This window comes from Artemia sp. Qi Xiang Cuo, chromosome 9 (assembly GCF_049724085.1).
Source record: "Artemia sp. Qi Xiang Cuo chromosome 9, ASM4972408v1, whole genome shotgun sequence".
NCBI classification, from domain to species: domain Eukaryota; kingdom Metazoa; phylum Arthropoda; class Branchiopoda; order Anostraca; family Artemiidae; genus Artemia; species Artemia sp. Qi Xiang Cuo.
In genome coordinates, this window is record NC_142802.1 from 56,482,201 (window position 1) to 56,509,322 (window position 27,122).

At 35.3% G+C, this 27,122-nt stretch overlaps 1 protein-coding gene across 1 annotated transcript in view; it reads right to left on the bottom strand.

The window, feature by feature from the left end:
- Positions 1-27,122, bottom strand: part of Eip63E (cyclin dependent kinase Eip63E) — a 226,854-nt gene that overhangs the window by 48,630 nt on the left and 151,102 nt on the right. Inside the window, exon 6 of the mRNA XM_089094749.1 lies at positions 19,989-20,080. Within this exon, the coding sequence (XP_088950875.1) occupies positions 19,989-20,080 (92 nt within the window). The remainder of the gene's footprint in view (positions 1-19,988; positions 20,081-27,122) is intronic.

A 27,122-nucleotide genomic window follows, 5' to 3' on the forward strand; every position in this document is an offset into this window, starting at 1 on the left:
TGGTATCCAGAGGGGGGGAGATTAGGGAGGTATTATATTTAAATGATAATATCTCTAATTCATTTTTTTAAAGCAGGGATGCCAAAAGATTAATTTTTTTTTTAATTTAAAGCAGAGACGGTATCCTATCAAGTTGGTATCCAGAGGGGGGGGGGGGGTTAGGGAAGTATTATATTTAAATTATAATATCTTGAATTATCTTGAAAGTAGGGATGCAAAAAAGTTAATTATTTTTTTTTTTAATTTAAAGCAGAGACAGATCTTATAGAACATTATATGGCTGCTTTAAAAAAATACAAAAAGGAAGTGAGAGACTTTTACAAGAATATGACAGTTTGGTTGCTACAAGTAGCTACTAGGTGGAGTATCCTATGAAAGTGTACTGTCAATGAGTAGAGAAAGTAGATTTGTAAATTTAAGCTGTGATTTGAGAAAGACTGATGAAACCATTAATATTTGCCGTCAACATTGATCGCGCCGGAGGCACGCCGCCACCGCTGTTTTTGGCCCAGCTGCCGCCGATCTTCCCTCATCGGCATGGCGCCGGGGTCTAATATATATATATATATATATATATATATATATATATATATATATATATATATATATATATATATATACTATGCGAACATTAGACGTAAACTATATAATAAAAATTGCTTTAAATTCCGATGCGGGGAGATATTGCTTGTTTGTAGTTACTTGGCTGTTGTATAATGATCGGAGTGAGAAGTCGTCAGAAGGCGACTGTACTATTCAGCAACTCTCCACTCTGGCAATGCTAGGGCCAATATGGCATTGCTGGTGAAGGAGTATCGCAGAGAATGCCTTCCGATCCGTAGGATACTCATAACGCAGCCTCTTGTGGTTCTTACTTATTACAAGAAATGGAGAATGAAGAAATGGAGAATGACATTCAAGGATATCACTCTTCTACCGTAGATTAATTCGGGCAACCGTGCTGTACCTTCACTGTTTTCTAGAAACAGAGCAAGCGCAGTTACATAAACTTTGGGAGCGTGCTTACACGTAAAGGGAGTACAAACAGAAATACTCCCGCTACAGTTTGCTACATCAGCAAAACAAAAACAAAAAAAAACGTCACGATTCGACATCATGTCCTGCGACGACACAACACGATATTTAGTCTGCATTCAGCATCCGTCAAGGTTCTCTCTAACATGTTCAGATGACAGGTAACCAGAGGAGTCACGCTCGGGGAGAGGGAATGACACCCACCCCTCAATATTTAGCAAGCCAGTAAAAACAAGGAAAGCTTAAAGTTACAATGCTAAGCGTCATCAGTCTGTCAAGCCAAACAGCCAGGAAAACATATTCGATTCATCCCGCCCCCAAACGTTCTGGACTAGGATGCACTTGGTAGCATCAGCGGACTTCGAAAACCGGGTGCGGGAATCTTTAAGACCACGCATTGTTTGTATCGGAATGTATCCAGTTCTTAAAATATTCCCAGACAAAAAAAAACCTTTAGGGAAGAAATCGGTACTACTACCAAACAGAATACAGGGGACCTGGAGATAAATCGAAAAGAAACTAAGTATCCTTGGTTTCATCACAAAGGCATATGTGTAATTGCCGATTCAAGCTATACATCGATAGTAAAAAAAACCCTACTTTTTAATGATCTTTTTTTGTGGCAGTTCGCTATCCTTACATATAAGGATGCTTTTAAGAGCAATAAAGAAATAGTTCTTTCCAGTGCTACACATTCATATGAAACGCTGTCCCTTAGAAGTTGTTTCAACAAAGCTAACAAGAAATGTATTCTGCCTAGAGATTACTAAATAATCAGTTGCATATATTGGACCTTTGGCGTGCCTTGCAGCTCGTACTAAGTAAAAAAATACATATGTTGCGGACGTTTTTAGGGTGGAGGGGGAGGATGATATTTAGTGTTTAGACTACTCCCCGTAAAAGAACCAATGAAAATTTGAAAAAAATACGACGTTTTCAGACAAAAATAACCTTTTAAAACCTTTGCTCCCATTTAACCTTTGTCCTTGTACAGTCATCCGTATGATTAGATTGATTTTTTGTTTCTCTATCTCTTTTCAGCCAAGGAAAGGAACTCAGGTGAGTCAAACAGGACCGTTTGGCCCTGTCTCGATTAAATCGGTCCCATAAATCAGTGACAAGTTCCTAATATTAGTAGCATAACTATTAAATAAATAAACCGATGCCAAATCAAACATGTTTTCTCTCTTTTATTTCCTCCTTTCGATAAAATCTTTGCAAAACAAATTGCAACGAAAGACATGTTTACATTCATAAACGTTTAATAGTCTTTCCCCAAATAGATATTAATAGTTCTTTCAAAACACTATCAAATAAAAGCCCTGGTTTCTCAGATCTTCATGATCATTAAATCATTTTTCGAATGATTCTAAAAGCCATTACTATTTTTCACGAGTCAAAACCACTAAAATCTCAGATCGATTGGAATAAATTGCAAAATATTGTTTTGTCATTCAGAGAATCCTTTCCGACGTTTTATGATGACAGGTTTAAAATTCAGAACAACGAATTCTAAGACAAACTCACACATCAAAGCTAGAAAATTTTTCGAAATAAATGGATTGCAGCAAAAATTCACTCTAGTACTTTTAGATGGATTCCCTGGAATCAAACAGCTTCTGATTATTTATGTTTCCTCTATCTGCTGCTGGTATACGCGCTTCTTATGAGGAAGAAACTGAATAGGTCAATGGCTTGAATGACTTCAATCAACTCATTCATGCAACGCGATTCAATATATCTGAGAATAATCATCAAATCCACAGGCAGTACCATATAAAGTGTTAAAAGTCAATCCCACATAAAGGGTTATAAGTCAATATCTTAAAAACCATGCACAATACCAAACCATTTTTCTTTAATTGTTTATCAGTCATATAAAACCTAATAACGAGACCTGACGGGTCGGGGAAAGGGGGGCAGGGCTCTGAGACATATCATAGGCACTGAAAGCAACTTCAAAGGTTGAAACGGTAAACCATAAAATTCTATAGATTTTCAAGTATACAAGAAAAAAACCTTTGTAAATACCCAAATCACCCATTTTGGTATTTCAAACTTAGTATAGGTTGAACCAAAAAATTGTTTATTATAAAGCCTAGTGTAGTCAGTTTAGTTCTTGAAAAGCAGGTGGGACGAAACCCCTTTCATAGGGCATCGAGGAGAAGCTTAAAGAGCTACAAGATGCTATATTCTATATAAGAAATCTACACAGAAATCGAAGTAAGCTTTGTTTGAAAGCTTTTCGGAAGCTGCTAAACTATTTTTTTCGGGTCCAAGCCGGCCTCATGTGGCGTTTCGGAGCCACCCCCCCCCCAACCAGTTTATGCGTAAGGGCTTGATATGTTATCTATCAAATGCAGGGCATGACAGTTGGGTTTTTGTAACATGTAACACTGGGTTTTTCTCCATCCATCGTTTTCATAGCATGCCTCGTCAAAAAAGGCCATAAAAAGATCTTTCAATGCCAATTTTTGAAAAGCAGCTCAGCTCTAATCATGGAGCCGAGTAGGCTGAAGTTTATCAGATTTTATCCCTAGACTGAAATAGTTCCCTTTGGCCCTTCAAGCGGCTGCAGTATCTTGAAAGGGTTGATGTGATATTAATTGCTGAGGTTGGATTTACAGTTCACCCCCCAACTAAGCAAGTTCTATTATCTGATTCATTGTGTTTTCTCCACACTTATTCGGTTCTAAGATATTCAGAAGTTTTGTTTTTTTTTCCAAGATGGTTTGTATCTTATTCCATGAGAACAGAATCCTACGCAGTACTTTCTCCCTGTATACATCCCTGCACGGAAAGGAATTCAGGCCACTGGGACATCAATTTTTCTGCCCCTTACATGCCTAAAAAACCTTCATTGTACCTGGAGTATCTTTCTTTGTCCTTAGTAACTGTTTAAGAACCCAGAACATATTACGCCTTTTGGGATATTCCAGCAGAAATGCACACACACCTTTCTACGAGAATTATTCAAGATAAAGTTGCAAATGAATTCCGCTTCGTATTTCGAGTAGATTCTTAACATAGGTTATATCTACTGAAAGAACATCCTATATGGAAACGGATAGTCAGATGACGTTTTTTGATAAATTCTCCATCCTCATACATCCTCACACATCTAATCCTTAGGAAGCCCTAGGTGCACAGTGGTCCGACCTCCAAGAGGAACGATTTCAGCTTTTTTTGGCTCACGAAAGAGTTATAGGGTTAAAACACGAAAAAAGCGCACTTTTAGGCCACCACTTTTCAATCTTTCCAGAGTGAGGGGTTTTTCGAAGCAAACTAAGAACGGCTAGTATGCCCCTTTTCGTCACGGTGTTCAGATAGGGATCAGACGATTTTCCAAGTTGTTGGGTCAACATATAGAAAACATGCTTCCATTTTGGATCCCGGCTTGGACTTTCCCAAGAAGTGAGGAAACTCGTCTTATTCCATTTATATACAAGTATTCGTCTTGCTTGGTAGCCAGAAGGGGATACAATTGAGAGCGAAATGTAAAAGCGAACTTTTGATAATCAAGCCTAAAAAGCTATCGGTAACCAGAAGAAGAAACAAAATTTTGAGAGCGAAATGCAAAAGAGAATTTTCAATAATAAAGCCGGAAAAAGCCAGAGGCAGGGAAAAGCTATCGGTAACCAGAAGAAGATACAAAATTTTGAGAGCGAATGTAACAGCAAACTTTTGATATTCAAGCCGGCAAAAACAGGGTGGTGATAATATTTTTTGAGAACCCAGTAGAGATCAGATCTTACAAAGTCACGAAAAGTTCGATGTGCCGTAAAGACGTCTCAGTGAAGTGTTGCATTCTCTGTATTCAAAGAAAAGGACCCCATTTAAAAGTAGAACTCTTCGTCAAGGGATCTTTTACGCGTCCTAGACTTCCACTATAGAGGTGACAGTTATATATTTACACCAGTCTCAAACTTTTCTCCCTCCCTCTTCCGATTGAATCTAAGATGGTAATAACTAACCATTTAGTGGGCCCATCTATTGAACTCCCTTATGCATGCACATTCAAGTTTTTCGTTCATATATTTTATTCGTTTTTAGACTTTTAATTTGCAGGACATATTAGTTAAAGAAACTGAACCTACACAAATGAAAATATATACCTTAAGCTGAGACGGGAAGTATAAGCTGATAATATTGTATCTAAACTAAACTAGAGTTTTCAGAACTGGTCAAATAACAACAAAAAAACTACACACATGCTTTCATAAGTTTTAGATTCGTGTCGAACAGTTCGTGGTAACAAACTGTAAGTAAGGAGCGATCCGGCTCAATAGTAACCGAAACTCTAAAAAACAGGATTTTGATACCAATAAATACATCAAAAGAATCAAATTTTAAATATATAAGTTTCATCAAGCTTAGTCCAACCCGTCAAAAGTTACGAACCTGAGAAAATGTGCCCTATTTTCGAAAAAAGGGGGGAAACACCCCCTAAAGTCACATAATCTTAATGAAAATCACACCATCAGATTCAGCGTATCAGAGAACCATACTGTATAGGTTTTTCAGTAACTTCAAAAGAGCTATTTTTTCAATTAAACGGCCTTTGTGATTCAGGGTCATTCTTAAGATTCAAACAAAATTCGAACTTTAGCGTAAAGAAGCAAGGTATTGACGAGGGGGCGAACCCCCTCATATTACGTATATGATGAAGTTCACCCCCTCTTCAATGCCTCACTCTTTACGCTAAAGTTTAAATTTTGTTAAATAATGGCCGATATAAGCAATAATTTGTTTGTGTTATTTTCCGGCCAATCTTAGCATTTAATTTGACCTTAAGAAGCTTCATAACTATGATTTTTATGTAATAATAAACCAAAGATATTTTATTTCTTCAGCTTGTGGTTGTTCTTAAATAAAAAAAAACAGGTTTTGTCTAACTAAAAGTAGGCCTAATTAATAACATTGAAACTTAAAACGAACATAAATTATTACGTATATATTTTAAAGATCTTTTCTTTCATTCATTTCAGTGATTTAACTTGTGACTTGTGACTAACTTGTGACTTAACTTGTGACTTTCATTTTCATAAAAATAGTTGCGAATTCTTTGGCCGTTTTGTTACTATGACTTAGTTCCGCAAATATCTTTAATTTAAGTTACGTGGGAGAATCTTTCCATGGAGATAATTTTTTGTGGGGGAAGGGAATTTTCAATGGAGGGGGAGCTGGATTTCCGTAAATTATTTAATAAACGACCAGTAATTAAATAAAAAATAAGTTTTTTTAACTGAAAATAAGAAGCAACATTAAAACTTAACAGGAACAGAAAATATTAAACATTTCGTGGTAACGAAGTGTAAGTAAGAAGTAACTCGGCTAAATAGTAACCGAAACTCTAAAAAACGGGAGTTTGATACCAATAGATACATCAAAAGAATCAGATTTTAAATACTGATTTCAAATATATAAGTTTCATCAAGTTTAGTCCCATCAAAAGTTACACGCCTGAGAGAATTTGGCTGATTTTCGAAAAAAGGAGGAAAGACCCCTAAAAGTTGTAGAACCTTAATGAAAATCACACCATCAGATTCAGCGTATCAGAGAACCCTACTGTAGAGGTTTCAAGTTCCTACCTGAAAAAAGTTGGAATTTTGTATTTTTTGCCAGAAGAAAAGTTCTAATGCCCTTTTTAAGTGACCTAACAAATTTGAAGGGCACGTAGGCCCCCTCTCACGCTCATTTTTTCCCAAAGTCACCCAATCAAAATTTTTAGATAGCCATTTTGTTCAGCAAGGTCAAAAATATGATAACTATGTCTTTTAGGATGACCTAATCGCCCAAAGTCCCCGGGGGGAAGGCTGAAAGTTATGAACTTTACCCAATGTTAACATATAGTATTGGTCATTGGGAAGTATACAGACGGTTGCAAGGGGATTTTTTCTGGTAGCGGGGGGGATGGGTCGGAGGTTATGTGGGAGGATCTTTACATGGAGGAAGTTTTCATGTGGGAAGGGACATTCCTATGAAGGGGGCGCCGGATTTCTCAGTATTATTTAAAAGAAGATCAGAAATTAAATTAAAAAACAAGTTTTTCAACTGAAAGTAAGGAGCAACATCAAAACTTAATACCTCGCTCTTTAAGCCAAAGATTTTTTAGTACTTTCGTAAGAGCTATTTATTCTAATTAATGACCTTTGTGATTAAGGGGTCATTTTTAAAGAATTGGAACAAAATTCAAAGTTTAGCATAAAGAGCGAAGTATTGACTAGGGATAGAGCCCCCTAATATACGTATTAAAAATATATGAATATAGAAATTCATTACGTAAGTTAATTCTTAAGTTACGAATATTTATTACTAATAAAAACGTTCGTAAATAAAATTAAACAACGTTCGAGAAAGCCATTTAACCAAATAAAAGTAAAACTAATATGCAAATTTGGTGTTGATTATTCATGTTCGGTGAGCCAAAATCAAAACCTGAATTTATTCAAAAAGGTTCAAAAATTAAATATAAAAAAAACAATTTTTTTTTAACTGAAAGTAAGGAGCGACGTTAAAACTTAAAATGAACAGAAATTATTCCGTATATGAAAGGGGCTGTCCCCTCCTCAACGCCTCGCTCTTTACGCTAAAGTTTGGTTTTTCCCACAATTCTATTTTTTTAAACAATAAAAAACTTTAGCGTAAAGAGCGAGTCGTTGAGGAGGGGACAACCCCTTTCATATAAGGAATAATTTCTGTTCATTTTAAGTTTTAACGTCGCTCCTTACTTTCAGTTAAAAAAAAACTTGTTTTTTTAATTTGATTACGTATATGAGATGGGTTGCCTTTCCTCAATAGCTCGCTCTTACGCTAAAGTTTCTTTTTTATGTTTTAAAAGAGGTTATTATTCTAATTAAACAGCCTTTGTGATTCAGGAGTAATTCTTAAATAACTGGAACAAAAATCAAACTTAGGTTTTTATAAGGTAAGTATTAGTTAAAAAAAGTAAAATTAATAAGTAAATTTCGTTTTAATTATTCATGTACGAGGAGCCAAATTAAAAACCTGCATTAATTCAAAAACGTTCAGAAACTGAATAAAAAAACTATTTTTTTTTACTGAAGTAACATTAAAACTTAAAACGAACATAATTATTCCGCATATGAAAGGGGCTGTCCCCTCCAAAAACGCTTAAGTTTTTTATTGTTTTATAAAGCAGAGTTGTGAGAAAGAATCAAACTTTAGCCTAAAGAGCGGGGCGTAGCGTTGGGGAGGGGACAGTTCCTTTCATATAAGGAATAATTCCTGTTCGTTTTAAGTTTTAATGTTGCTCCTTACTTTCAGTTAAAAAAGCTTGCTTTTTTTATTTAATTACAGTAAGCAATGCCGTTTATAGTAGTCAGCGAATTCCGTTGTAGCGGGGAACAATAACAACAGAAGGATAATTTTCAAAGCCCTCCTTTTAGAGAGAGGCAATTGGTTCTGGCCACCCAATTGATTATTTGTCTTTATTTTTCTATGCAATTAGTTTTTCTGCTTTTAAACCGTCTATTGAGAGACACAAAATCAGGAATTTTCGTGATACGACTTGTTTATAATTATAAATGACTAATACATAAATAAATTCACCTTGTTTCCAGGAGTAACGTGTAAGTGCTAAATACCCATTCACAAGGACACATCTAGGATTTTTTTTTGGGGGGGGGGGGAGCACAATAAATGTTTCAAAACACATAAAATATGTCCATATGCAATTTTATTACGTTTTTAAAAGTCCGGAAAAAACTGGGGGGAGGGGTTCATACACTGTACCTCTCCCCCTGGATACGGCCTAGCCAATTCACATTGAGATTTTACTTATATCGAGATTCAAATAGCACTAATTTGATGCCATCAGAGTTTTTCACAAAAATTTTCAGCCAATCATAAAATTCTAAGAAAAATCCGATTAGCTCAAATTAGTGCTTGCTAAATCTTAGTATTGGTAAAATCTCACTGTAAATGGGCCTTGAATTTACCTGTTGTGATAATGCGTTAATATTCATAGCTTTCCAACGCTTAGGTCTACAAACATTGAATATTTAAGAGGCATCAGCTTAGTAATTAGTCTCTACTTCCAATACTCCTTTTGACTAGAAGTTAGATTTCCCAAATAACATTCTACGCTATTTCACTCACCCTTCTCTTTAAGTCATGGCAGGTCAATTTAAAATTTATTGAAATGTATTATCCTAGACCTAACCCAGAAATGAAACAGAGAAAAAAAAAACAAGATTCCAGTCTTATTTAAATTCTTTTTTTATCTAATCCCATCAGAATTGGCACTCCCCCTTGATATTAAATGTAGTTTCAATTTCAAGGGGTTCCTAATCTCTGGAATTGAGCTTCTAAGTTCCATGAAAAGAAAAAAGGCGCACTGAATTTACGAAGCGTTAGACCTTTGAGTAACGTTGCACTCAAATGCTTAATGCCTTTCAAACGCATTCCTATATTTGCCTCAGTGTGGCAAAAATGAAGTACAAACCTTTTTTTCTATTTTTTTGCTGAGAAGATGGTAGCACTGTCGCAGCTATCCGTGCTCTAAAGACCTCATAAGATGCCGTGCATCTTGAGTAGGCAGAATATAGGTTGCATCGCATTTTTCCTATACCCCGGCTATATATCTGATAAAACAGCTTTTGGGGAAAACTTGTTTCCATTGATTCTCAGCACTAAGAATACAATTTTTATTTCTCTCTGATCCGCTCAAAAATTACAGAGGATGTAGATAGAGCCAAGAGGGCCTCCATTAAGACAACAATTTTCGGGGGAGGGGGGGGGGAAATCTCGTTGTATTAATTAATGTTTTAAGACAAAATATAGCTTTTTCATAAATTACCTTGGTATGCATTTATTTAAACAAGCTAGAAGTTACACACAGTTACAAACAAAATAGATTATGTTTAATAAAATGGTGGATTAAGATACGTACATTTGTTCGTCTACAGGATGGCTTCATGGGCACCCATAAAGGGGGGGGCAGGAGGAGGCACCAGTCCTCTCCTGGCTGAATGATGCTGCTTTATTTTTATATTTTTGTTTTGAGATTTTTATTATATAGCATTAAAAGTGCCAATTAGACCAGGTAAGCGCCCCCCCTGGAATTCAGCTTATGGGTGCCCATGGATGGCTTACAAAAATTGTATCCATATGAATAAGATCCACCTGCTCATCCAACTTAAATATTATATTAAAATGTTATTGAATTTTTTTTTTGCACACATCTAGTGCTGATTGAATATTTTGATTCGATATTCAAATTTTACTCAGCCAGGAGAGGGTACCAGCCCCCTCCTGGCTGAGAAATCTCGTTTTATTAATTAATTTTTTTTAAGACAAAAATATAGCTTTAAACAAGCTAGAAGTTACACACAGTTACAAACAAAATATATTATGTAAGGAATATCTTAATAAAATGGTGGATTAAGACACGTTCATTTGTGCGTCTACAAGATGGCTTCATGGGCACCCATAAGGGGAGGGGGCACCAGCCCCCTCCTGGCTGAATGATGCTGCTTTATTTTTATGTTTTTGTTTTGAGATTTCTATTACATAGCATTAAAAGTGCCGATTAGACCAGGTAAGCCCCCCCCTGGAATTCAGCTTATGGGCGCCCATGGATGGCTTACAAAAATTATATCCACATGAATAAGTTCCACCTGCCCATCCACCTTAAGTATTATATTAAATTTTTTTTTTTTTTTTGCACACATCTAGTGCTGATTGAACGTTTTGATTGAATATTCAAACTTTACCTAAAATCTAAATTACAAAACAAACTTTTAGTTCTTAAGCAAAAAAACTAATAAAACTTTACAAATAATTTTATGTTAACTAATAATATTAATAAAACTGTGATAATCAAGAAATAAATACATATTAACCTTTAAAAAATATATTAGAAAATCTAGTTTTTGGAGAAAATGCTAAGACATATTGAAACCAAAAACGAACAGAAGCAAAACGAACAGAACAGAAATGAAAAGTAATAATCACATCAAATAAAAGATAAAACTATGGATGAAAAATGTATCCTAAAGCAAAACAGAAATTGGAATGAATAAAATCAAGTCAAATTTAAAATGAATACAAATTATCACAAATAAAAGTAGGGTTACCGCCCTCTAGACTCTCTAAAGGCTAGAGCGTCATTTGCACTTTACTAAAAACAAACTTTATTTTTAACAGTTTCTATTGGGCATCATTGAAAGATCTAAGTTGCTGAGAATTCTAGGAATTAGTCTGATATATAGGAACATTTTTATCTATAGTAACTTCTTTTTAAATATATCCCTTTCAAACGTACAGGATAACAAATGTTAAACTATTTATTTATTCTTAGATTCAGAATATTACTTCAACCAACAAAATGTATTGCTTAAAAAATTGCCAATGTTCATTTCATAAGTTTTGGTTAAGCATCAATTTTCTATTTTTTAGAGTGAAATAGAAATAAAAAGAAATATTTTGAAAAAAGGGTCCTTTTAAGTGCTAAAATTAAAGTGAACGTCACAAATACAATTAATCAAAGATCAATTTGTTTCTCTCCTGCAATATTGATAATTATTGTGTTTTTCTTTTTCTTTTTTTGCTATTGTTGTTTGACAAATAAAAATTATACAGTTCAAAATAGATACCGTTTTTAGTAAAGCGCAAATGACACACAAGTCTATTAGAGGGTTTGAAATGAAGGAGGATTTCCCCATTCATGATAGTTCCTATTTTTGGACCTTGGTTACCCAAAGTTTTTTTTTGGGGGGGGGGGGTCGATAGGCTTAATTTTATTTGTGATGATTATGGTGTTCTTAAGCTTGTCGTGATTATTCTTTTTAATTTCTGCTTGTTTTGGACTTCATTTACTCATTCATGATTATTTTTGTAGTTTTAACTTTGATTTATTACATGACCTTATCCCTTTAAGTTTTTATACGACCCTTAACTTTTCTTCGAAAAAACTTCTTTTTTGGAAGTTTTTTTTTTAGTTATACTAATAAAAAGTTTGTTGGATATACTAACAGAATTAAGGAGTAAAAAAAAATATTTGTTCATCTCTTATTTCTATTCCTTCTCCCTTCTAAGCCTCTACTCCCTTATTCCTCACTAATTTCTCCTCTTCCTATTATTAAATCCTGCGTTAAAGTATTTTACTAATTGTTCAATCGGCTTTCTGAATTCATCTGGTGCAACAAAATAGAAAAAAAAAATATTCCAAAATAAAAATTCATCACACTCGCAATTCCGATATGCTTAATCAATTCCTCCCCAGAGCTGGTTGTCCCACAATTAAAGGATGAAAAGTACCCTTTTCTGTTTAATGTTTAGATATTCCGCACAATATATCCCTTATTGACAACAAAAGAAAAATTATGGTTTATCAGTGCATAGATATTTTTGCGGTTGAATGGAATTTCTCCTCCAATCCTGGTTGATTTATTTACGCTTTTATTTCCCTTCGAGACTAGTATATCGCTTCTTTTGTTCGAAATTACCCATGTTCTCCTCAGGCAGTAGAAATACAGATTATTTTTGAATAAACAAATATAGAGTCTCAATTCATAAAAAAATTGATCCTGAGAGAACTTGAACTGTACGAGGCAAAACATTTGAGAGCAAAATCTTCAGTTGCATTCAGCTTAGTTCTGACAGAGCGCTAATACTGGTTCGCCTAGAGAAAATTGCTTCGCCGAGCAACAAAAAGGCCTCCCCAAGTGAAAAAAATCGCATGGACACACATCAATTTGTAAGTGGAAAAAAGCGTGTAGCGAGGTGATATTTTTAAGAAAAAAGAAGAGAATGGAAGTTGAAAAAATATTAACAAGCATTAGATCATATCCTGTATTATATGATATACGCTGCAAAGAATACAGGGACCAGGACGTAAAAGAAAAACAAGCTGTTTGCTGATAATCCCCTGTTCCTGCTGTTTATATTAGTATATGTTGTAGGCTTACATCTGGCCAATATAATGTTCATTATAATACAGATTAAAAAAAATCGCATTCAGTGCGAATTACCGAGCAATTTTCGTTTCGCCCCGCGAACTATTTTTTTCACAAGCAATTTTTTGTCACGTTCTGTCAGAACTTAGCTTTACTCGTTCAATCTTCCAGGTAATCATGAGAAATAACTTGTCTTTGACGTCTGTAATTGCTCATGGAAAAGACAAGTCATTAGAGGCAAAAGAGGAAAGCAAACTTTTTTTAGCATCAATACTAATGACCGGATCTTGATATTGAGAGACTCGTCACAAAATGTACTATAAATAATTAATAGATAAAATAAAAATAAATAGATATAAAAAAGATAAGAATAAACAAACAAATATATATATATATATATATATATATATATATATATATATATATATATATATATATATATATATATATATATATATATATATAAAATGAAGAAATACTTTCGCCGATAGTTTCCAATCAAATGTGGCGAACAATGTATGCAACGTTTAAAACTTGCCGCTATTATAATCCAAACTTGCCGCAAATTGAAATAAGGTAAAGGCCAAATTACACCAAAGATAGCATCTGCGGAGCGCAAAAACAAGAAAATTTTGAAATTTAACATTGCAAATGTACTTCTACATAGTAATTCAAAAAGTTATGTTAGATGAGATTAGCGTTATACTAGGGTTTGCAACAGAGGAGTATCACGCTTGTTTTCCTCACAGCTATAAACCAAGAACCCTCAAGACCTCAGCTAATGGTAAAATATCTAGAATAGAGTACACCTCTGCCTCAGCTATTCATAGGTTTCAAATTAGCTTTCAATCGTGTTGGGTGGCAAGTACTTTGGAACATTCCGGGACACCCTTTAAGCTAGTTGAACTGACTAGGATGGTGCCGTTCGAGACTAACGTCTCTTCGTTAGGAAACACAATAACAAAAGAAAAGCAGTACCTCTTTCCAAACATAACGCTAGTGACCTTGACGATCCGCCAACCCCCCCCCCCCTCTTAATGGTGCCAGGTATAGTCCTAAATAATATATTTCCCCTTTGTTTTTCATCGCCTGATTCGCCGTAGTTCATTGTTAACTGGAATTTGTATTAGTGACCTGCAAACAGCATAATCTTATTGAGAAAGGAAAATGACTCAAAAATACAAAAAATAATGGAAGCAAAGATGAAAAACATAGTTAATAGAAATACTGTAGATATTATAAAGTAAAAATGTCATTATTATGCTGTTTCTGGCAGTTATGTTTAGAGACTAGGGTTATATATGGTCTCTTACTAGGGTTCGAGACCTAGTGTCGCTGGTTATTTGGTTTATAACGAGGGTCAATGGCGTGACTCTGTAGGCTTAGACAGAGTGGACCCAGCTCTAAATGGGTACCTGGAGAAATCTGGGGAGGGGGGGGGGACACAGGAAGTATCGGATGATTTCCCCCTAACCACGCATAGCACTCCTGGCCGAAGGCAGCGAATTAGGATATCGATACCTGCGCAACGCAGACTATTGTTCGGTATGCGATTTCTTTTACATAGTTATACATGGCCCCATTAGGGGGGAGGGGTTTTTATGCTCTCGTCAGAGTAGCGACTACTACATTTGGAAAGAGGGTCGATTGGAGAATCTAATGGTGTTGTTGTTTGTTATATCGTGTTTCCTTCAGAGGAGCCATACTTGAGCGTAGTTTAGTAAAATAATAAAATAAATGAAAAATGTTGTCTAAGGTTGCCTTTAAGGACTAAGCAACTCTTTGCGTTAAAATTTATAATGAGGCCAAGGCTGTATCCAGGGGGAGGAGTTACCGGGTATGACCAGGTTACCGGGTATAATATAAACAAACAAAAGCATGTGACAAAAGTTATCTTTGTAACTTTTTATAACTATTGTGACGAAAGTAATTTTTCAAATCTGAAATATTATGCTTCGAAAAAATAAATTTAAGAATTGTTGATGATGGAAAAAATCGCTTCTAAATATTTTTAAAATGATTTAAAATAGTCTTACCGTCACTAAACTAGACCATCACTAAATCTAAAGGAACAAAAATAGATTCAAAAATACTTTCGTCAACAAGTTATAGGCTGCTTGGCTCGTACCGCACTGTTAAAGTGCTAGCAGTCTTTAAAATTTTAGAAGTCAGGGAACAGACCAGGTACGGTCTCCAATGGCATCGCTAAGATTTTGTACGACCAGCAGACAAGTGATAATGCCACGATAAATCCCTTACTGACGGGAGATCTCTCTACGTTTTGCAGATATCATTCCTGGTTTTCATTTGTCAACCAACTGTCAAACTGATTCATCCGCACTGTTCTCTCCCTTGTATCTACTGAAGAGCGAGCGAATTATTAATAATGAGCTAGCCTAGGACGACGATACCGGCACAGGTAAACGGAATGAGAGATGGTAAACGGGTGGAGAGATTGGAGAAGCACTACCATCACCAGAAAAATTCTCAGGCGAAGGGAAAGTATTACTAGGAGCTTTTCTACAAAATTTGAATGGGAAAAATTCTTATTTTACTAATTATATACATTTATTATGTCTTCCTGATGTCCAAGGGGCATTGAATCCCAAGCGATAAGCCCCTATAAAAAAAAACATTTGAAAAAAAAACCCTGAAAACTTTTCAAATGATGAGCCTATATTTCATTTCAAATATTTCGACCTCCAAATGAAGGAGTGATGCAGATAAAGGGAAATCAAAAGAAGCGCTCACCTACACAAACCTATCTAAATGGAAAGGAAACTTACAGGATGGATAGATTAATTTACTTTAGGGACCAGATTACTCTGTTGATATGGAAACACCTACAAGTTAGCCAGTACTAGTTTCAAGTTTGTATAGCGAGTATGGAAGCGAATATAGATTTCTAATGATTTCAAGTAAGGTTGCTCCATACTTTAATTTTGGTTGCGGGCACTTACGAAAATCAGACGATTTTGTGACAAAGGAAGGTCAGTTGTAGTCGATACAAAAGCACCTCGCCACCTTTATGATGGAATACATATAGACCAAGACAGGGACCATTTTAGACAGTCGAGCATCTTTAGCGTAGAATGGAGAAACCAACGTCAACTAACAAGAAGACGACTCCTGAACATCTAGCAAGGTTTGAAATGACCTCAGTTTTGGAGAATATATTACATGATGAAAAGATATATCTAGTACTACTTCGATGGGTTAAGCCTGGGATAACCACTCAATTTTTTTTTCATTATGCACTATATCCTGTCATTTCAAGATCGAATGTCTGAACAACCAATTTAGACAGTTGAGCAGCTTTAGTGCAGAAATCGTACAAACAGAGAAACCAACTGTTTAACGTCCACTAGCAGAGATGAATCCCAAAACATCTAGCAGGGTATGAAGTGACATCAATTTTTAGGGACATAGTACATGATAAAAAGAAACAATCTAGTGCTGCTTCAATCGCTTAAGTCTGGGAAAACCACTATATTTTTTTTTATTATTACGCAATACATGCTGTCATTTCGTGACCGAATGTCTGAACAACCAATTTAGACAGTTGAGCAGCTTTAGTGTAGAAACCGTCCAAACAGAGAAACGAACTGTTTAACGTCCACTAGTAACAAGATGAATCCCAAAACATCTAGCAGGGTATGAAGCGACCACTCGAGCAACCAATTTAGACACTCGAACAACTTTAATGTAGAAACCGTCCCAATAGAGGTACCAACCGTTTAATCATTCCAGGAAAGATGAGTCACCTAACAGCTACCAAGATTTATAGTGACCTCAGTAAACATACCTTAACACGGAGGCTGAGAAAAGGATTTCCCAAGATGCGCCTGGAGGAAGTTTCGTAGTGCTTGATTCCCCTTCCCAAGGATTAGACTATGTCATTAAGGTTGCAGGGGACATGATAGGACACATCGCACGACGAAATGAAAATATCCAATCGGAGTAGCATGGTTAAGAGGAATGTACGGTGCATGCAACTCACAATTAAGGGAATTTCTACATGAGTTAAAATGTAGGACAGTCACCTTGGACGGGTTCCTTTTAGGTACCATTAAATATGTCCTATAATTTGCTTTTGTTGCTTCTCTTCTTTTTTGCTTCTTAACTTTTATAAACAACATTATAGGTGGTGCCCATTATTCTAGTTTCCGGGAAAGGGGTAAGGCAATAAAATAGATCCCAAAATCTGCCCTAAAAGTATCAAAAAATCCGGACTTTTCGGTAAAATAACTACTAATTATTACAACTAACTGCAGCACCAATCTGCCTGAGGCCAACACAACTACGCATACTCCTCTTGCATCCCAATATATTCAAAGGGCTTCATTAAACCCTCCCACGAAGCTCGAATTTCCTTAAATCCTTCCTTACTACCTCCTCCCGCCCCTTTCCGGGAAGACCTGTTTTTTGTTTGACCGTAGATGGTTGGCTGATAAGGACTATCTTTGGTAATCTGTCATCCTTCATCCGCAAAAAGTGTCCTAGCCATCTCAGCCTTTCTACCAAGAAGTAAATCTAAGTCAGACTCATTTTAAAGTCCATCGTGAATTTGGTTTCTTCTTGTTTTACTCGAGTCTGACATGAAAATCTTTTTGCCACAGACTCTTACTTAAGATCAATGAATAACATAAACATATCCGAGTCCGTTTTAATTAACCTGAGCAAGAGAGAAGCTCAGTCACAAATATTGACTTCTCCGAAGTTACTTTCCCAGCTATTGAGCTGCCACAACTTTGAATCGATAGGAGATTTAATGCATTTCTCCCGTCTTTGGAAAATCCACCGCTTTTTCTTGAATTAAAAAAGTAAAGAAAACAGTCCTACCGCATTATCTCAAAAGGTATTACTCTAAAATCAAAATAATTACGAATTAACCAGGAGAGCTCAAAGCCGAAAATCGACTTCTGGGCTAATTGGTTAGGTAGATTTCTTAGATTCAAACTATACTTAAAATTTTTGGCTTTAAAAGCTTAATTTATGGCCAATCCTTTTTCCTGGCTTATTTTGTAGGTGGGAAAAGAGAACAGGGGGTATTTTGAAGAAATTCGAGTATTTTGGAAACAAGACACTACTAGAATACGGAATGCACTACCCAAATCGAAAGTTAGGTTAGGAACTACACAACCTGAACACACTAGAAAATGCACTACCCAAATCGACCTCACGTCCTGAGCTCCCACGCAAGAAGCAGATTTGATGATTAAATCACTGTTTCGTCGAACCTTGGGTTTAATTGATTTTTTCGAGAATTGCTTTATTTATTTTCTATCTTCAGAAGAAGTGTCTTTCAACCCTTTTAGGTTGGACAGCTATAATAGTTCAAAATTATTTACTAAAAATAATTATGATAAAAATAGAAAAAGTGGGTCATACAAGCCAAACATCTCGAAAATTTGTTCAATGAGAGGGTCAAGTCTTTTGATTTTAAAAAATAAAATCAAAACGAGGGCCAGCGCTCGCCAGAAAAGTCAGTGCTTCCACAATTCTAAATTTTCGGGATTTCCCCAAATCAAAGAAAATTGTGTTCCGCAAAATCCCCCCCCCAAAAAAAAAGAAAAACTAACATTAACAAAATTAGCGACTTGTATTTGTGTTAACGATTGGATTCTATTCCTTTCAATTTAAAAGCCGTGGAATACACAACTTAATTCAAATCTAAATTCATAGAACCATGATTGACATAGCTAACTTAGCAGAATCACTGAGTCCTTCAAATCTAAATTTGCAGAATCATGAAGATGGAAGCAGCAAAAGAATGTCTATAACAGTAAATCTGATTGCAGTCTTGACGTTCAACGGAAAGCCTTCCGATTTTCAAAAAAATCCTTCGAATAAAAAAAAAAAAAGCCACCCAATAGAAAGCAAATCATCCAAAATTTTCTAGAACAATTTTGATAGGTAAAACTAATGATTTTTCAAATCAATGAGCTGTTCAAGTTCGTATCCAGAAGGGGAAGGGGATGGGCTAACTGGTTTATACCCCCCACCCCCTGACATTTTTGTCCAACTAGTAAAAACGTAACAAAAATGCATGCAAACGAATTTTTGGTGCATTTTTTTAAGTTTTTTATACCCCCACCTAAAAAATACCCCCCCTCCCTGAACAGAAATTCTGAATATGCCTTTGGAGCTGCTCGTTAATTTTTGTTGTTGCTCGATTTGGTGTCTAGCGAGGTCAAAAATTTCGTCAAAGTGCTCATACTTTGTGTATTACTCACATCCATAGACACTCCGTTGGGAGTCCTAATGGTTAGTAATGGACCGATGAATGAAAACTCGGACGAGTTGGAGTTTTCTAAAGAATAAGAAAATAGAAACTTTCTCGGATCTTGAAATGTCAATTTATCTTTTCGTAAAAAAACGTTACATTTTTTGACTGTAAAAAGTTAGTGGTCTTGAAACTCTTCATGACTGGATAATGAAATTTCTAAGAAGCAATTTACGTGCAACGGCATTACATAATTAACCGCCTCACTATTGTTTATTTGAACTGAGTCAGCTATTTCATATTTCTTGTTCTGAGCTCGAAAAGAACTTTTTCGAAATGTTGGTCAATTTCGAAATTTTTCGGAAATTTTATTATTTATTTTTATAAACTATGGAGAAAATATCGCAAATACAGATTTTTGGTGATACTCATGAGCGCTACTTTCCATCCTAAACCAATGAGTATAGGTAACTTACAAGCTTGGAAACTAGCGTTAGCGTCGACAAAAAAAAAAAAAAAAAAACAAAAAATAAAATTATAATCAACATTAAAAAACAACAACACCATTTAGCGATAGGGGTTTCTTTTGATAATAAGGAAAATGAATTTAATGTAGAAATAAATGATCTCATTTCAGATATAAAAGCGATTATTAAGCTTAAAAATGTCAATGTCAAGAGACACTAAAGACTAGATGGCGTAGATGTCTTTTGTCGACACTAGCGCCAACACTAATAAGATATTATAAGTAACCCATACTCTTTGTCCTAAACGTTGGTCCTTTTTTGAAAATTTTTAAAACTTACTTAGATACACCTTTGAAAACAGTAGCATAAGATCCTTCTCCTAACTGTTCCATCCGCACATATGCATCTTCTCGGCCATATATTGATTCAACCTAAAATAAATTCAATATCCTTATTATTTTTATAAAAAATTACAAGTAATTACTAACAAATTATTAAACAATCTCTCCTAATAGTATAGCTTGAAAAAATATTAGAACATGAACTCCACTAAACAGCAACTCTACCCCAAAAATGCGTTTCTTGGGGAAAGCAAACATTTTCATTATATAAATTAGTTTTTTAGATCTGGTCCCCGTAGGCACAGCTTGACCGATGAACGATATATACTACTACCAAGGACTACCAAGGGGGTGCGCCCCTCGCACCCCCCCCCCCACTGGCCTTAAGGGCTGTGGTTGAGTTGTCATCCTCAAAGACCTAGTTTCCAGAACTTTCAACTACGTTGAACAAAATGATCTCAAAATCTCAAATTTTGATTGGATGTGTTTGGATAAATGGTTGGCATGAGAGGGGGGTTAGTTGCCCTCCAATCACTTTCGACTATTAAAAAGGGCACTAGCCATTTCAATTTCCAATCGAATGAGCCCTTTTTGAAGTTTCTACGACAACGCTTTCTATGAAACCATATTTATCCGCAGGACATAGATTATGACTCTTGCCTTGAGGGCTGTGGTTAACTTGTCATCCTCAAAGACCTAGTTTCCAGATTTTTCAACTACGTTGAACAATATGGCTATCTCAAAATTTTGATTGGATGTGTTTTGGGAAAAGGTGGGCATGAGAGGGGGATTAGTTGCCCTCCAATCCCTTTCGGCTATTAAAAAGGGCACTAGCCCTTTGAATTTCCAATTGAATGAGCCTTTTTTGAAATTTCTACGACAAAGCTTTCTATAAAAAACTTTATGTGCCCCAAGGGCATAACTTACAACCCTTGCCCTGAGGGCTCTGGGGGGAGTCTCCTCCTCAAAAACATAATTTCTATCTGAAAATCAACTACGCTGAACAAAATGCCTATCTCAAAATTTTGATTGGATGTGCTTGGGGAAATGGTGGGCGTGGAAGGAGTGTTAGCTGCCTTCCAGTCACTTTCGACTATTAAAAAGGGCACTAGAAATTCCAATTTCCAATCGAATGAGCCCTTTTCGAAGTTTCTACGACAACTCCTTCGATACGAAGTGCCCTGGTATGGAAGAAGAAAAAAATACATTATGCCAACATCGTTCTTTACTTAGGCAGAGCGATTGCGCTGCCTATAATTTTATTTGTAGTTTCTAGTTTTAAGGCTGTGAGAGGTGATAAAACAAAACAAAAATGTGTAGATTAGGCTCTTAGATCGCATGCCAATTTCGCCGATAGCGGCCTATGGCTTTGTTTTCGGCCTAATTCTCCTTAAGGTTTATGTACTTCGTGCAATTTTCGGTATGTTACTTTTCTGCTCTCTTATGATTTAATGTATCACCAAAATACAAAAAATTTGCTGTCATTCCGTAGCTGAGATTCAGCCCTATACATCAACCGAACTACCGAATTAAAAACATGCTTTATATTAGTTGAAAATAGGACGATTGTCGTATTTTTTAACACATTTAGATCCTTTTCCAATAAAACTTTTAAGAATTCTGGCTCTGTAAATGGATGGATCTGAGACTAAAAAAAAACAATGATATAAGTATCCTGTCCTTTATCTTGAAGTTACAGTTGTAGGCTTGTCACAAAATCACTTGTTTCAGAGGGATCATATACCTTAACGGTAAAAAAGGGCCATTCGCGGATATTCAATCGAAAGGAAATCTGGCTTATTGACTGGCTAGTGAAAATAATCGGAATTATTGGTTATGTACTGTAAAACTGTGTGACCACGCTCAAGTTGCTCTAACAAACTAGTTGTAGTGGTAGAAGTAGTAGTAGTAGAGGCGGTAGTAGTGGTAATTCTGGCTCTGTGAATGTATTGATCTGGCACTAATGAAACCAATGATAAGTATCTTTTCCTTTTGGTGGCAATTGCCCGTGTAGTTTTCTACATCTTGACTCTACATTTGTGACTCTACAACGTAGATGTAGTTTTCTACATCTAACCTGTGTAATTTTCGGTTTACTATTTTTCTGCTCTCTTACAGTTTTAATTTATCACCAAAAGACGAAAATTTTGCGATCATTCCTTAGCTGAGATTCAGTGACTTCCATCTACAGAGTCCCATTTTTGAAATTTGGTAAAGGTTTTTTTTTAGATTGAAAGCACTTTCAAATTTGGCAGAAAACCTTGGAAAAAATTACAGTTTTCCTGTTTTTCAATGCGTTTAGATCCTTTTCAAAGAAAAAGTCCAAGTAATATAATAATTCTGGCTCGGTGATTAGATAGATCCGAGACTAATAAATCCAATAATAAAGGTATCTTGTCATTTTGGTACAATTTAAAGCTGTAGGATCGTCACGAAATCACTTATTTCATAGGGAACACAAACCTTAAATGCTACCAAATCACTGAAGAATCATTCATTGATTTTATGTCTGTTACTTCCCGTTTTAGAGATCAATAGTATGAGTGAACCGAAAATAATTCACGTTTTCCTCCTTGAAGTAGAGAAACATCCCAATTTTTTTACAAAAATTCAAGAGTCATATTATGACCCTCGTTTAGATCAATTGTTTCACGGATGCCAACTAGCAGAATTTACCATTTACTTTAAGATAAGATTTATTCATGATGAAATACTCATACAATGATACACTATGCTATTTCCCCAAAAGCCCTTGGCCTGTAAAGAAGGGGATGACATAATGAGTCGCTCATTCAGTGAAAATAGACACTTAAAAAGAGAAGAGAAAAGTAAATAAATTGTAGAACACAAAAATAAAAAGATTAAACAGACTCCAATGAAACCTGCAAAAAATTTTACAAAAAATAAAAACTAAAGAAATAACTTCTGAGAAGCCAAGTTTTATTTTTTAGACCATCATAAAAGAGTGACATCTTCGAGCTAATTCAGGAAACATATTCTACCCAATATGACTCGTCATAACAGCATTGAAACCTGACTTTACACAAGGCTTAAAAGGAATTTGTATAAATATATTTTTTTGAATTACGAAGATGATAATCATTTTGATCAGAGGTAGAAGACGATGGAACACTTAAGAGGCTGGGGGAGGCCACCATGAAGCTGTGAAAACTTAAAACCGGCACATGAAAGAATATACAGTGATCCCATGTAAGGAGTACAAAGATTGAAACCCACGATCAAAATAGAGGATGGGCGATAGAATAAAATTCAAGGCCTCGGAACTAAGGCTTAAATGTAAAAGGCAGGGAGATAAGAATAAGGATAGAACAAACAAGCTTAATTATGTCAGCTCCTCCGAAGTTACGCTTTCTCCGACAATATTTTTTTTTCATTTTTCCTACAAATATATTCAGACGAGCTCTTAGTACTAGTAAATGAATCGAATTAACAAGGCGAAGGATGGGTCCTTCAAGGAAGGAAGGAAGGATGTGTGCGATAAACATATACAAATTAAATTTGTATATGTTTGTTTTTTTGTACTACGAAGATAGTACAAAAAAGTTGAATTGAAGTTATCAAGTATTTTGGGCAATTGGTTGCATCAAGACTGGGCTGGGTAATTGTAGACAGAGAAAAGTCAAGAACAGATAGTCCAAGTAATTGAGAGGCAAATGTTTCAATGGCTGAGGCACGGGTAAATGGCAGGAGTATGATCATTTGGTATAATCATTATAATCATTGATAGTATAATCATTTGGATCAGAGGTAAAAGACGACGAAACACTAAAGGGCTGTGGGAGGTCATCTAAAAACGGCACAAGAAAGCTGTAAAAACCTAAAAACGGCACACGGAAAAATAAACAGTGATCCGAGTAAAGATCTAATCTAAACGATTAGATTCCCGAATGACATTTCTAGCTTCATTGTAAACCTTAAAAAGCGGTTTTAGAAGAGAAGGAAAAGTTGACATCCATCCCATCGGGCAGTAAGAAACATTAGGTTGGATCAAGCAGTGAAAAAGGACTTTCAAATTGATGGTTCAATTTAGCCAAACTGAGATGAATTCAAGTGGAAAACCACGTTAGCAGAATCAAAGTTAACGAATCATTAAATTTCACGCCTAACAGAATTTAACTTATAAGATTCCACAACGGTACCATCTACCTATCTGATTTAATCTAAGAAACGTGAAAAAAAATGTGGGTCAGCTGCAAACAAAATACTTTTAAAATAGTTTTCCACCAAGAGTCTAAAATAATGCAATGACTCCGGATGCAATGTTTGTCACTCTGAAAATTAGGAGTTGTTTCACAAAGAGGAGCTGTTTCAGGGAGCTGTTTCAGATTGAAACAGCTAAGGTCAAGGTCAAGATTGAGGTTCATTTTTTTTAGGTTCAGGTTCATTTATTATTCAATCTTACATAATGACACTAAATATATACAGATATCTGGCAGTGAGACAAGCTCGTTTTGCACAGATAAAAAAAGAAAAACAATAAAGAAATATACGGATTTTCATTCAAAATGGTAGACTTCACAAACAAATATAAATAAATCAATATTCCTCAATTAAGGTCAACATTCCTCAATTAAGCAAATTAATAATTGAGTTTGGCCTATATTCAGAAATAAACATGAGAAATTTCACTGATAAACATCTAGAGAAGTTTCAACTTTTTTATTTTTAGGATATGATATTTAAGTGCGAGCAGGCGTTTGCTACTTTATAGTTAAACTGGTGAGAGAAAGAGTGGAACAGAGGGACAGCTTTCATGTCCGCTATGTGAGGCTGGGGACAAGGCAATGGGATATTTATTCTTCAAGTATCAAAATCAAGCGCAATAATTCATAGCTAGCATATCTATGGAAATAACAAGGCATGATTTTTAAAATTTTTCAATGCTTTTATAGAATGGTCACCTTTTTTTTTATTGAAAATAGAAAGGTTAACCCAGAAGCAAAACTTTTCAAATTTGATTACTTCTTTATGTTTTAATATTTGGCTTATTATCTTATTTTCTATTCTTCTTGAAATTTTGCAAGCTTATTATCATTTTTATTAATAAACCAACAATATTTTATGCTTCTATTCATAAGCAATATGTCACGCCATAGATGTTATACCTTCTTTTTTTTTACAAAATTAATCAAACTAATGGATAAGTAAACAGATTTTTTTTTTTCATATGCGATTTAAGAGGCCACCCCGGTGCTAAAAAATAGAAGTAGGTGAACATACACGAGATTCCATAACCTGACTTGGATTGATTTACTAACAAAATGAAACGATACATACACATATTCCCGTACTACGAACATGCCATAAGCTATAAACAGCGAATACGAGAACGCTCAATGCCTTCTTTATGCTTTTTCCAAATATTATAAACATTTCATTCGTAAGCGCATCCCACCACAGAATATCCATATACAGCGCTATTAATATATTTCACTGTTGTTTCCCCAGGCTGTCCCATATATAGCCCTAATTAATATATGTTTAATAAATAATATAATTAATAGAAATGATAATAAAACTTAGAAAGAACATTAAAAAGGCATCGAGCAGTGTGTTGTTACTATGACAGCAATGAAATCTCGTATATATCTACCAAAAAAGGGTATGAACAAAACATTGTTTAAGCTATTAAGATGTAGGCTATATTTAAGCTGAAAACATTAAATACAGAAACAGGCAGTTTGTCTAGGGTAAAAATTTTTTGAACGGTTGTGTAATCTAGGGTAAAAGAACAGTCTACAATAAAGTTTAATTATTGCTATTTTAACTCAAATATCAAACAGTTCGTGGTAACGAACTGTAAGTAAGGAGCGACCCGGCTCAATGGTAACCGAAACTCTTAAAAAACGGAATTTTGATACCAATAAATACATCAAAATAATCAGATTTTAATTCTGATTTCAAATATATAAGTTTCATCAAGTTTAATTTTACCTATCAAAAATTATGCGCCTGAGAAAATTTGGCTGATTTTCGAAAAAAGGGGGAAAGACCCCTTAAAAGTTATAGAACCTTAATGAAAATCACACCATCATATTCAGCGTATCAGAGAACCCTAATTTATAGGTTTCAAGATGCTATATACAAAAATGTGGAATTTTGATTTTTTTGCCAGAAGAAAGATAATGGATGCGTTTTCTTTTTTTTTTTTTTTTTTTTTTTTTTTTCCAGGGGTGATCGTATTGACCCAGTGGTCCTAGAATATCGTGAGCGGGCGCATTGGAAGGGAAATTAAAAGTTCTAGTGCCCTTTTTAAGCGACCAAAAAAAATGGAGGGTAACTAGGCCCCCTCCCACGCTCATTTTTTTTCCCAAAGTCACCTGATCAAAATTTTGAGATAGCCATTTTGTTTAGCATGGTCGAAAATATAATAACTATGTCTTTTAGGATGACTTTATCCCTCGACGCCCCCAGGAGGAGGGCTGAAGGATCTGAATTTTACCCAATGTTAACATATAGTATTGGTTATTGGAACCCAGCTCAATGGTAACCGGAACTCTAGAAAACGGTATTTTCATACAAATAGATACATAAAAAGAATCGGATTTTAATGCTGATTTCAAATATATAAGTTTCATCAAGTTTAATCCTACCTATCAAAAGTTACGCGCCTAAGAAAATTTGGCTGATTTTCGAAAAATGGGGGAAAGACCCCCTAAAAGTTATAGAACCTTATGAAAATCACACCATCATATTCCGCGTATCAGAGAACCCTACTGTAGAGGTTTCAAGCTCCTATCTACAAAATGTGGATTTTGCATTTTTTGCCAGAAGAAAGATCACGGGTGCGTGTTTATTTTTTTTTTTTCAGGGGTGATCGTATCGACCCAGTGATCCTAGAATATAGTGGGAGGGCTCATTGGAATGGAAATTAAAAGTTCTAGTGCCCTTTTTAAGTTACCAAAAAAAATGGAGGGCAACTAGGCCTCCCACGCTCATTGTTTTCCCAATGTCACCTGATCAAAATTTTGAGATAGCCATTTTGTTCAGCATGTTCGAAAATATTATAAGTATGTCTTTTAGGATGACTTAATCCCCCGAAGTTCCCGGGAGGAGGGCTGAAAGTTATGAACTTTACCCAATGTTAACATATAGTATTGGTTATTGGGAA